The sequence below is a fragment of the Saccoglossus kowalevskii genome, chromosome 2 (genome assembly GCF_978046115.1).
Source record: "Saccoglossus kowalevskii chromosome 2, keSacKowa6.1, whole genome shotgun sequence".
In the NCBI taxonomy this organism is placed as follows: Eukaryota; Metazoa; Hemichordata; class Enteropneusta; family Harrimaniidae; genus Saccoglossus; species Saccoglossus kowalevskii.
In genome coordinates, this window is record NC_140642.1 from 8,080,249 (window position 1) to 8,093,601 (window position 13,353).

The 13,353-nt window shown below is 34.3% G+C and overlaps 1 protein-coding gene across 1 annotated transcript; it reads right to left on the bottom strand.

Moving 5' to 3' along the window:
- Positions 1 to 727: 727 nt before the first annotated feature.
- LOC144353309 (uncharacterized) lies at positions 728 to 9,570 on the bottom strand. Its single transcript, XM_078009887.1, has 7 exons — positions 9,444 to 9,570; positions 9,114 to 9,293; positions 2,593 to 2,637; positions 1,819 to 2,376; positions 1,617 to 1,661; positions 836 to 1,387; positions 728 to 738 (listed from the first exon to the last, which is right to left on the bottom strand). The coding sequence occupies exons 1-7, from the start codon at positions 9,568 to 9,570 to the stop codon at positions 728 to 730; spliced, it is 1,518 nt and encodes a 505-aa protein (XP_077866013.1).
- Positions 9,571 to 13,353: the final 3,783 nt, after the last annotated feature.

Below are 13,353 nucleotides of genomic sequence, written 5' to 3' on the forward strand. Positions count from 1 at the left end.
GTAATCAAACTTGCAGTTTTTAACAAGAATTTGGAAATATAACTTTTTACCAAAAATGACAAAAATATTAATTAAAATTAGAGAATTAAAGATATCACGAAATGAACAAATCTGAGAGAGGTCTACATGTAGTACCTAATCATACTTGCGGTTTTTAACAAGAAGTCAAAAATATCACTTTTTACCAAAAATGACAAAAATATTCATCAAATTTAGAGAATCAAGATATCATCACGAAATGTACAATTCTGACTACCCCAAGAATCTATGTTGCAAATATGAAAGCATTAATTTGGTTTAACGGTTTTGAAAAACACAAAAATGTAAAAAGTCGACGACAGACTACACACCAGACAACGATGGACAATCAGTAATATTGAAGAACTCCACATCTAATAAAATAGAGGATTTTAAAAATACAACTTAACTAATTTGCAATTTATTAGTGTTCTCTTCCCTGTTATGGACTACAGATCTGAAATAAAGTATATTACTATCAATAATAATTGTTCACATTATATATTAGTGGTGCATAGTAATCATAATATGAGTTGATAGTTAGTCATTTAGGAAAAAACAACATACCGGTACATTATTGCTTGTTTTCAGATAATATATATATTAAAAGACGTCATGTGATAAGTCCTGTTTAGGGGCCTGAGGATATCTTAATCCAGCATACTTACACACAATGTCATGTTCGATGTTTATTATACTGTCATGTTTTCTAGCGAGTACCTGTTGAACAAAACGTTATTAAAAGTAAGTTTGCATAATTAACCATCATTCATTGCCTATATTCAATGCACACACAGTTCTTAATTAAGGTACTTACATGTATATTTCACTTGTAAGTACTTGAATGTACCATAACATGGGTCTCCAAATATAGTATTACTAGCCATGATGGCACATGATTTCTGACCATCACATTGATCATAGACAACATCAAGGCTAGATTTGGCTCTGCATTTAGTTGTATTTATTGCAGTATGGGGGCATATTTCTCCCCCAGCAGTGCGCCCATAATTGGCCCATACGATATTCAGTCTTCCATGGCGACATTTTATTTCCAGAAGTTGATGCTCACATACCAGTGTATCCTGGATGATAACGTATACCTGGTTTGCCCATGGACCACCTTTCCCATCATCTAGACAGGCATCTGATGCACCATATTTATCGTATGATTCTAGGGCATAAGCACTTGATGCGCACCATGCACCATTTTGAACAGCGAAAATATTGTACCCTCTAACGACAGCGGCATTGGCACATTTGTTGATGACATCACTTCTTCTACTGTAATGTCCATCAAGTCTGTAATCGTGCAATTCAAGAGTAGGGATAGCACGATCTGAAGTATCTCGGTAACAACCTAATGATTCTATAGAAAAAAACCAAACATTTTATTATTTATAATTTGTTGGCATTAAACAACATACACGTTCATTTCATGTCTTATAAATAATGTTATTTAGTTGCAATGAATATGATTGAATGTCAAATTACTCCGTCGTGACATAATAGTGGACAATGTTATGTCATTGACCAGTGTAAATTTGAGTTTATGTAAGGGTCATATTGATAATTATATGATATTTTAATTGTCTTACGATATTCCAGCAGTGGGTTCTCTTCGAACAAGTGGTTTTTGGCGCCTAATGGTCAAACAGATTTACATGTGGACTAGTCAGACAAACGCTTTATTTTACATGGGTTGTATTTGTCGTTAGGGACCTATGAAGCATGACAACCATCGCCCTTTATTAACCATGAAAGACGTAAAACAGTCAATGTAAACATGAAACTACTTACAGTAATATTTTACTTGTAAGTATTTAAATGTTCCCCAACATGGATTTCCAAACACACTGTTGCTGGCAATTATACTACATGTCTGCATATTGTTGCACACACCATTGAGCTCATAAATGCGCGTCTCAGCACTACATTGGACTGATTGGAGATCACCAGTAAGGAGATCAGTACAAGTCTCGCGATTAGTTCTTCCATAATTTGCGAATACTACGTGAATAGTGCCATGTGAACAGTCAATATCCATTCTTTGATTTTCACACACAATTTTGGATTTTACAATCGCATAGATTTCATTGGCAAATGGGCCACCTTCACCTTCGTTTTTACATGCAGATGACGGACCATATTTGTCGTAAGTAATACCAGCATTTTCACTAGAAGCGCACCAACCATTATTTTGCACGCCGAAAACATCAAAACCTCGTCTGGAGGCTACGTTTGCGCATTTGTTCAAAGCATCTTCTCTGGTCAAATAATAACCATCGAGTCTAGGGTCCGAGCCTTCAAGAGACGGTATTGCTCTGTTATGCGTGTCTCTAAAACATCCCAGTGATTCTGTAATGCAAACAAGTTAAAGGCCCAATGTACTGTTAAATATTTGCAGGTCACTATATATTAATGTGGGGTAACTTGATTCACTCCACTGGACTGGATGTATATTTCAAATCGCATAAATATTAACAGCCATATTGCTCGTGAATGGTAATCTGAAGTTCTGAATTATGTGATTGCATTCATTGTGAAATTAAAAAAAATATTATATTTTCCTACTGTATTCAATATCATCTAGTTCGTAACCAAGAAGATATTTACCATCTGAAAATAAATTAGAAAATACATAAAACATTTGTTTGTAATAATTCTAGAGCTTTAAAATTTATGAAAAAATGTAAACAAAGCCCATCATTCATGTATATTATAATGAAATATACACACAATTCGAAGGATTTTGTGGGTGTTTCGTAATTTGTCGTTGACTACATTGAGTATTTTATTGTTCTTTAAACAATATGTTTATGAAAGTTCAAACCTTCATTCAATGTTTGACTTTGAACTAGTTTTCACAATATACAATATTATAGGCCATTATATTTGTTGCCATGTACGAAGATACGTACAAATACAATGTCGATAAAGTTTACAGCATCCCTATACTTGTTTAAGTCTGCCTGTAAACATCAACAAAAGGGCGGAATTCAAGAAATTTTCACGAATGAGTCGCGAATTTGATTATCCTGCAGCTTCATTCAGGATTATATGCCATATGTTCGTCGTACTTTTATTATGAGTCACGTGGGTTCATGCCATCAAGAAAACGGTCAAAATTGTCATTTTTACAATCATTTTTTATGGTTATTTTCTTCATATCTTAAAACATTGAATGTGGCCGATCACAATCCGTGAAAATTCGCCACTAAAATTTCAAAGTTTGGGAAATTTGAAATTGTGTCTCAAATATATGCAGCTTTATATCACACAAGCGTTTTAGAAGATATTGCAACTATCAAAAACAGTAATTCAAAAAATATTGTTTGTGTAAAACCAAATTTTGATATGGCTGTACACTCATGTAGTTGCAGGATTCTGTTTTGAAAATAAGGACATTTAAATACGAACTCTATGACTTTATTGTTACTTCTGTAACTATACAGCACATATTGATTATTACGTTTAATAAATACGGTGGCCATGTTTAATGATTTAGTTCGGGATCTTCTGTCGTTGCTTTGTTGTGTTATTTGATTGCTTTCTTAATTTTGCTTTTCAGAATTTGCCCATAATTATTGACTATTGACTAAAATAGATCTAAATATTATAAACCTGATGACAATAATCGTACCATGTGAAATTGAGGACATTTTATATTCTATACAATTTACAATAGCTGAAACTAAATATTTCAATGTTTTATTGCATTTACTTTCCATAATATGATTGCACTGAACATAATGCAACTGTACTATTTGTGATTTATTTGCCTTTGTAATCTAATCTAGTCGTGTTGAAATTTCGCAAATTGCAGAACATTTGGGGTTGTTGTGTTTTCAAGTGCCGGAGGCCTATAGTAATCTTTCGATTTAAAAAAAAAAATATTTAGCATTGTGGCACCATCTGCCATATGGACTGCTGGTTTATGTGGTGAATTCATGATACTGTCAGCAGATAGTTGTGTGGTCTTGTTAATGTTTTGTTCTCACTCAACTCAAGTTCATACAATCTGATTAGGATTATATATTGGTTAGAGGATATCTCATTTATAAGCCCTACAACATCAGATTTAATAAACGAGTGTAGTAATATTCATTTGTTGCAATTCTTTAGCTATCAAATACAATTATTACACGAGTTTAATAAATCTGATAATGCATACTATTATTATCATCATGGGTCAGATCGGTTCATGATACATGATACAAGATACACGAAATGAAAAATGGTCAAAATTTGTATTTTACAATTATTTGTTCATACCTTAACGTTGCACATGGCCGATCACAAACTATGAAAACTCGCCACTGAACATGGGTCAAACATGCGCAGAAAAGCTGGGAGAATTTGAAATTGTGCCTCAAACACGTTTCAGAAAACATTACAACTATCAAAAATAAACCAATCAGATTGCCGGGGGATTTATTACATAGTGCGTGGATATAAAGAAAATGCACTGTACTATAATTGAATCTAAAACAGATCCCTGATCTAACGTATTTATTATTATTTAATTTGCACGTAATATTAATATGAAGACCGAAGAAGTATTGGAGGTGTACATCGGTGTCGTTATAATAATTATTAATGTGTGATGAATAACATAAGTGATTTTCATACAAACAGTACTGTAAAAATTGGTCATATTATTCATAAGTATAAAATCTTCAAGTTCAAGCATTTTCTGGTGAATCACTACGTAGTCAGTACATAATTCTGTATCATCACTGATTGGCTGCCTCCATGACTTCAGTATGTTACCACAGGAACAAGCCTGTGCAGATCGACCCTTAGGTAAGACCTACCAGGAACACTACACACCGATTTACTAGAATGTTATTATAGATTTTTCAAAGTATTAAGATCATAGGCGACATTCAGTCTGTTTTCTAGGGGAATAAACATCTGCCCATCTTCAAAAGTATGAATGCCTATCTTATAAACAAGATTACTGGCAATAAATCTCCCTATTCACATGGGAATACTTCGACTGGGTTTCAATATTAACAAATGGTGGGGACTAAAAATAATCCAACAAGTAACCTGTAGAAAGCTGTGTGGTAGTATTTTGTTATTGATTTTTGTTGCATTTGCAGCAAATAGTTACCAAACAATGAGAAATCTATAAGATTGGATATATCTCTCAGCTGGCTTCACATGCATATTTCAATACTGCCTAACCGGTGCTTACAACAGGTTTTACCTAGACGGTTTGTGGTTACAGCTTCATTTTCCGAGTAATCGCAAGAAATTGACATTACAGTAGAAAAAAAAGACTGGCACTCCCATGCAATTAATAGCAAGTAAAATACCTGGGATTGAAACATAGATTTTGAAGTCATTGATGTAGGCATTGAATAACTTCAAGTTGGCATAAAGACGAGGTACCGGTAGTTTATTTAATCAATGCTGAACTAGAGGCTGAAATTATAATTAAGTTCGTTGTCATATAATTTGTTTATTTCAAATTCTCCTGAAGTCAAATAGAATACACTGGTGAAAGGATGTTTTGGGGTTTACATTGTGTATGGAGTGGTAGGGTTGGGTTTAAATATAATTTGTTCATTTTCAACTCTCATGAAGTCGCATAGAATTTCACTTAATTTATTTTCAATGAAAAATTTTCATGCATTACGTGTGAATCCAATTTTCACTGTGCTGTGACAAGTCTCAATAGAGTATGAGGGAAATTTTCACTGAAAATGTTTACATTGAAAATGTATTCCACATTATTACATATGTACTGCAGTTTATTTTGATTCGTCCCTGAAATCAAAATCGGTATTTCCACAACCCATATGCAAATGAGGTCTGGGAGCAAACAAGAGTAGCGTTTTTCGAAACATAGCAGAAATAAACAACATTTATAAGTAAGATATTTTACCCTTGCGTACATGAATATACTTGCCAAGTGAAATGAAATGTCAACAATATTAATGGAACTTCTAGGCAGTCACTTATTTTGACTAAAACTAATTTGCATATCACCAATGCAATAATGTTAATTTTTGTATTTTCACGGTCAATATGCAAATGAACATGGTATTGGCGATCCGCTCCACTGCGATTGCCTTAAAATCACTTTTGTGTGTCTGCGTGTGATTTCCAGTGTTTTCACATATAAATTCTTCTGTGTTTTTTTTTGGCTTGGCCGATCTCACTCAAACTTTCATCCTAGTTATTAGGAAAAATCTGGAAAAAAAACTTGCCTACTGTTGCCATAGCAACAACCAAAAAAATGATTTTTGGATTGTTTCACGCTAAATGTATCTCCTGCTACAAACTTAGGATACAACACCTCAAACATAGCTCATTCTACTCAGCTTGAGTGTGGGCACAAAGTTACTATTTGTAAAATCTGAAAACAAATTCTGACCACCGTTTCCATTGCAACAACCAAAAACTGATTTTTTTAATACCTTCACGCCAAATGTATCACACCCTACATTTGTATGATTAAGAAGCACGGACGTAGCTCAATCTACTCAGCTTGAGTGCGGGCAACAATTCACTCTTTTTTATGTCTATTTTCAATACTGAGAAAATTGACCCAACGTAGGGGTAACTTTTCACCAGCAACGGCTTTTAACTTCTCTGAGATTTTGTTTGGCTTGGCTAATTTTGTTCATCCTTGACAGGAAGGAAGTACCGTCACTAATCGAAAAAACAATCCTGGCCCACAGCTACCATGGCAACAGCCAAAAACTGTTTTTTGAATACTTTCGCCCCAAATTTATTACCTCCTACCAGTCTTGTAATGTGTAAATGATCATGCCTTTTATTTTGGCTACGTTACACACCGGTAAGAGATCACTGTATGAAAGTAATTTCAACGCAACTTTGAATGAAATGTAAATGCTGTCTCTAATCTAGATAATACCATCCAAAAACGGTTGAAAATAATAAATTTAACGGCAGAATACGTCCTAATCCTAGTAATAAAATAAAGTGACTTCTAAAGACTGAATGTTTTTTTGCGAACTTCGTATACGGTGCCCGGTATTAGTTATAAACCGACGTTAGCTTCACGTTCATGTTCTACATTGGCAACAGCCGATAACATACACCTTGTTTTTTGAGTGGAGCGCATCGCCAACCAGCCTACCGGTTTGTTTTCATTGGCAACCGAACTATATTTATTTTATAAACAATTTTTTTTTAAATTGTATCCAGTTCAAATCGTTCAGCAACATTTTTGGCATATTAGGTGTACATTACATGGAATACTTGATGTATGTTGACTGAGTTTTATAAACCCTGAAGGGCTCTTGGAAATCAAGCCACAGTAAAATTAGCGATTACCATTAAGGCATGATCATCAACATCAAAGTACCATGAGGTTTCTGCTGGCGACGTTGCGGCGTTACCCAGTTTCAAATAAAGATTACCAATGCCAAACGAGCAACATTTTAACCGGTAATCAGGATTCATTTATTCCACGGCTAACAAGCAACATCACAAGCGAAGTTGTAGTGTGCAGTACTAGTAAGTCATCCCGGCAGTTGAGTACCGCAGTAGCACGGCATGTTTGCCTTCAGCATTGTATTCAAACGAATCACACGGGATTCGATCAATAGGGGAGTTTCAGTAAAAAAACAAACAATTGCAAATCATGCAAGTTCAACATTTTCAAACCAGTATACTAAAACAGAAATGCTCAGAGATGCAAAAGAAGGATAGATATTACTTTTCATTATACACATCTCTGTTGATACTATCCCTCAATTATTTTTACTCCCAATTACTCCTGCGTAAAATGGACTAGACTCTTTTCATGTTGACATTCAGAGTAAAATCATGTGACATGCTGTTAAAATTGGCTGTTGCATACTCTTTCGCCGGTCTGGAAAATGTGTTTAATTAGCTCTCATTCAAGCAACAATGCAGATTTCCCAGTGGGAGTGAAACTATTCGACTTTGCCATTAAAAAATAGGGGTGTTTTCAGCAAAAACAAATAACCCTGGAATGCACACAACATACTGAATTTCGGAACAAATCGTACATTATTTACAGCAGCAGAATACCACAGAAATATCAGATGAAACATGAAAACACTATATATTGTATTTCAGTCTGAACCCTCTATATTGCAATTCAAGGAATTAACCCCATATGTGCATCATTTTCCACCTTGGTATCACCCACCCCTGAAAACAAACTCTTAATACCACGCTGAAGCGTTTGGTAATAAGTAATGTCTTATTGATATTTGTCAACTTATCAATATAATACATTGAAAAAACATGTCTATTAATCACTGACACTTTATCCACTATACGTCGTCTTTTGCCATCTTTCACAAAATAAAACCCACATTTTGTCATATTTTTTCAACATTTTGATCAAGATCTGCAGCCAATAGAAAACAAGTTGTTGAAAAACACTTAAATATAAGCAAAATGTTGCACCAAACGTTTGGCGGGAAAATAGTTCTCAAATAACTAATAAGATATATGCTATATTGCCGTATATTTCACTTGACCATGGAAGTACATTAAAGAAATGCTTATTTATAACTTTAAATCAAAATTCATCATATAGATTTCATAATACTATTTTAAAACACACGTCAATGGCATATCCTGTAATGTGTGAATGGAGATATACATACTTTTCTCATTATACAAAACAAAGTTATTACAATTAACAATTAACATCGCAAAGTACTTTTTTGTGAATTTAGCGAGAGAACTGATTCGCTAATTCAAGATGTCACTAATGACGTTATTATAAATTCAAAATGGCCGCCAAACAAAGAAATCAACAATGACAAGAGAGATTCGCTAAATCAACATTTCGCTATTACGTCATTTTACTACAATTCGCTAAAATTGTATGCCGCTTTTTCAATTTGTTTTATGTATGTACTTGACTCAGACAGAACCATGGTCCCATCAAAACGGTCGCCGTTGTCGTACTCTCGAGGTGAAGTTTGTGAAAACATTCAGGTGCGCCAACGTGAAAGGAAATAATGAAGGTGTAAAGTATTAGGTATTTTTCGTTAGAACCCGCCATTCCGGGCAGTATTCTGTCTTCGTGCATGAATATTTTTTGGTCATCTCTTAACTACACAGTAACTTACTGGCCCATTCTTGAAGGACATTCACTGGACTCCATCGGGCGACTTTTTTACCACTGATTTCATGCAATTCATCAGATACATCTTCAAGAAAATCCCGGTGAGGTATTAGGCCACTCCCTTCTTCTCTCGCATTTTCCGGTAACGGCAGATCGTTTTCTGGATATCCATCGATTACAAAACCTATCCAAAGTGGCGATTGTAAGAACAGAAGACTATAAGACTGTATCTTTCATTGATTTTAACACTTAGCTGATATTATCTTCTGGTCATTTATGTTTGCAACATTGACAAATTGAAATAATGAAAAAACATAAGAAACATGATACCAACCGTGTGAACTTAAGATCGGCAGCAGTGATATCAGCAAATAATATAATCCCACGGTGCCTGCCATCTGCCAACGCACTGGAAATACACATACGGCACATAGAGTTAGAAATAATTGTGAAAGCGTCATGAGGTTATTCTTGTATTCTACCGACAACTGAGAAGATGTAACATAACCGAATAGAATAAAATATTACTACATTTACTTTAAACTCGGAACCAATGCAGATATGAGGTTTTGGTCTACACTGTAGTATGTAGTTGGTCGTCTTGGAGGTATATTACTTTGCAGGCGGTAGCACAAAATAGTTATAAATAAGTTCCACTGTGACATCATGTCTAGGACGTATAACCCTGCCATACGGCACATCACGTATGAATAATTATCAAGGCAACAGAGGTCTTCTTTGAGATTTTGTGTAGGGTGGGGTCACATAAAATCAACCTACTCAAAGCATTAAAATAATATTTAATTTTGCCCCTTCGGTCACAACCTCGACATAATTTTCATTTTGATGCACCCGTGTTGTGTTAAGAACTATATACTGTATATTAATTTCCATTGAGTGAAATACAAATTATGGTAAAGTATGCAAATATCAACAGTTCAAGTTGAACAAGGGATAACTGTTCACAAAAAAAAACATGGTGTATGATTTTTAGTAACGGCCTTGGCAATTTACAACAGAAAATAAGTTTTGAGTAACACACCGAACACAAATCGAAGCTTGTCAAAGAAATTTCATGGAAACCGAAACCAAATAGGCACGCAAATGAAATCAATTATATCTTGTAATTGTTTAAAATTAATGAAATAATAATGTGATGTGAATCACTAATCCGTTAAAGTGTTCATATCATAGTGGTTTTTGCCTGTTTTGGAAGAAGGAACTGATCGCTAAGATTGTCTGATCTTTATTTTCAGGACAACATTTATATAAATGTATTGAGAACGGATGTGTGTATAGGTGTTCTGGAGAATACAAAGACTTCAGACTTAAGCTCTTTTGGTCCGATTGTTCAATTTGACGTCCATTTTATCCGCTTAAATTAGGGCATCTTAAAAGTCGGAAAATTACAAGCTGAATAGAACACGTGTTCAAGATATGTCATATACGCCATAATCATTGTAAATGTTGAGGTTGAGAGAGATTGTTTAATTCCATGTAACATTTTGAAGAGCTAGCCCCTTTGCTTTGCAATGATAATTTAAATTTTCTTCTACTATTGGAGGAGATATCCAAATTTGGCAAAACGTTCCTACAAGTAAACGTCGGTTAGAGGATGTCAAAACGAAAAACAATTCGGCGTCCATACATTATGTATATCATTATATTTCGAAGTATTGAGAATAAAAAGCTTTGACAGTAATTAATGGATATTCAGAAAGTTCACATAATCAGCCGACTACATTCAATCATCATATAATATGATTAGTTAAACAGTTACGTATGCCATGTTTACAGAGTAAAACACTGCATCATAGACATTGTAGAAAATCCTGTTTGGTGAAATACTTGTGACGAAAACTAATGTCAAGTATAAATGATATAGTGTATTATAATGCGGGAAACAAAATGAAACTATGGATATTACAAACATACATGTGTTCATCTTCATAACTAATCAATTCAGTAAAATATTAGTCTAGGAAATGACGCAATTTCTTAACAACTTGCGGTATTCATTCTTGTTGTCCAGTTAGCCATTTAATATCAACTTGCAAACATTAAATGACTTGCTGTCTTTAGTTGTGTTGTTCAACTAGCCATTAAATATAAACTTGCAAACAATAAATGACATGCTGTCTTTAGTTGTGTTGTTCAACTAGCCATTAAATATAAACTTGCAAACAATAAATGACATGCTGTCTTTAGTTCTGTTATCCAACTAGCCATTTAATATCAACTTGCAAACAATAAATGACTTGCTGTCTTTAGTTCTGTTATCCAACTAGCCATTTAATATCAACTTGCAAACAATAAATGCCTTGCTATCTTTAGTTCTGTTGTCCAACTAGCCATTTAATATCAACTTGCAAACAATAAATGACTTGCTGTCTTTAGTTCTGTTGTCCAACTAGCCATTTAATATCAACTTGCAAACAATAAATGACTTGCTGTCTTTAGTTCTGTTGTCCAACTAGCCATTTAATATCAACTTGCAAACAATAAATGCCTTGCTCTCTTTAGTTCTGTTGTCCAACTAGCCATTTAATATCAACTTGCAAACAATAAATGACTTGCTGTCTTTAGTTCTGCTGTCCAACTAGCCGTTTAATATCAACTTGCAAACAATAAATGCTTTGCTATCTTTAGTTCTGTTGTCCAACTAGCCATTTAATATCAACTTGCAAACAATAAATGCCTTGCTATCTTTAGTTCTGTTGTCCAACTAGCCATTTAATATCAACTTGCAAACAATAAATGCCTTGCTGTCTTTAGTTCTGTTGTCCAACTAGCCATTTAATATCAACTTGCAAACAATAAATGCCTTGCTATCTTTAGTTCTGTTGTCCAACTAGCCATTTAATATCAACTTGCAAACAATAAATGCCTTGCTGTCTTTAGTTCTGTTATCCAACTAGCCATTTAATATCAACTTGCAAACAATAAATGCCTTGCTGTCTTTAGTTCTGTTATCCAACTAGCCATTTAATATCAACTTGCAAACAATAAATGACTTGCTGTCTTTAGTTCTGTTGTCCAACTAGCCATTTAATATCAACTTGCAAACAATAAATGCCTTGCTATCTTTAGCTCTGTTATCTAACTAGCCATTTAATATCAACTTGCAAACAATAAATGCCTTGCTATCTTTAGTTCTGTTGTCCAACTAGCCATTTAATATCAACTTGCAAACAATAAATGCCTTGCTGTCTTTAGTTCTGTTATCCAACTAGCCATTTAATATCAACTTGCAAACAATAAATGCCTTGCTGTCTTTAGTTCTGTTATCCAACTAGCCATTTAATATCAACTTGCAAACAATAAATGCCTTGCTGTCTTTAGTTCTGTTATCCAACTAGCCATTTAATATCAACTTGCAAACAATAAATGACTTGCTGTTTTTAGTTCTGTTGTCCAACTAGCCATTTAATATCAACTTGCAAACAATAAATGACTTGCTGTCTTTAGTTCTGTTATCCAACTAGCCATTTAATATCAACTTGCAAACAATAAATGACATGCTGTCTTTAGTTCTGTTATCCAACTAGCCATTTAATATCAACTTGCAAACAATAAATGACTTGCTGTCTTTAGTTCTGTTGTCCAACTAGCCATTTAATATCAACTTGCAAACAATAAATGCCTTGCTGTCTTTAGTTCTGTTATCCAACTAGCCATTTAATATCAACTTGCAAACAATAAATGACTTGCTGTCTTTAGTTCTGTAATCCAACTAGCCATTTAATATCAACTTGCAAACAATAAATGACTTGCTGTCTTTAGTTCTGTTATCCAACTAGCCATTTAATATAGACTTGCAAACAATAAATGACTTGCTGTCTTTAGTTCTGTTATCCAACTAGCCATTTAATATCAACTTGCAAACAATAAATGACTTGCTGTCTTTAGTTCTGTAGTCCAACTAGCCTTCCATGGGGGTCACTTCGGTCATGTTCTGTCTTTCATGCCCTCCGCTTGGGAAAAGGACTCCATCCTGCCCCCCATTACAGGGTTCGACGGCCATCTGCATGGCCACCTCCCTACATTTTGGCCGTGGCAGTGTGTCCTCGACCCCAACCTTGACCTGAACGAAGGGGCCCCTTGCCCAATTTTACTTTAGGTACTTATTTATATTTACAAGCCTTATTTTGACTTGTTTCATTTTTGTAGTTGTTTAATAGATTGATTTTACAGAGCGGTTTATTTTACATGTATTTTTATTGATTATTTGTTTTTTCATTTAT

Bases quoted from the DNA above. Each gene is read 5' to 3' on its own strand.
- LOC144353309 (XM_078009887.1), bottom strand. From the start codon at position 9,570: ATGACGCTTTCACAATTATTTCTAACTCTATGTGCCGTATGTGTATTT. The intron at 9,294-9,443 runs GTTGGTATCATG...CACTTTGGATAG, and splicing joins GCCGATCTTAAGTTCACACG to GTTTTGTAATCGATGGATAT. The intron at 1,662-1,818 runs GTAAGTAGTTTC...TTTGACCATTAG, and splicing joins CTTACAAGTAAAATATTACT to GCGCCAAAAACCACTTGTTC.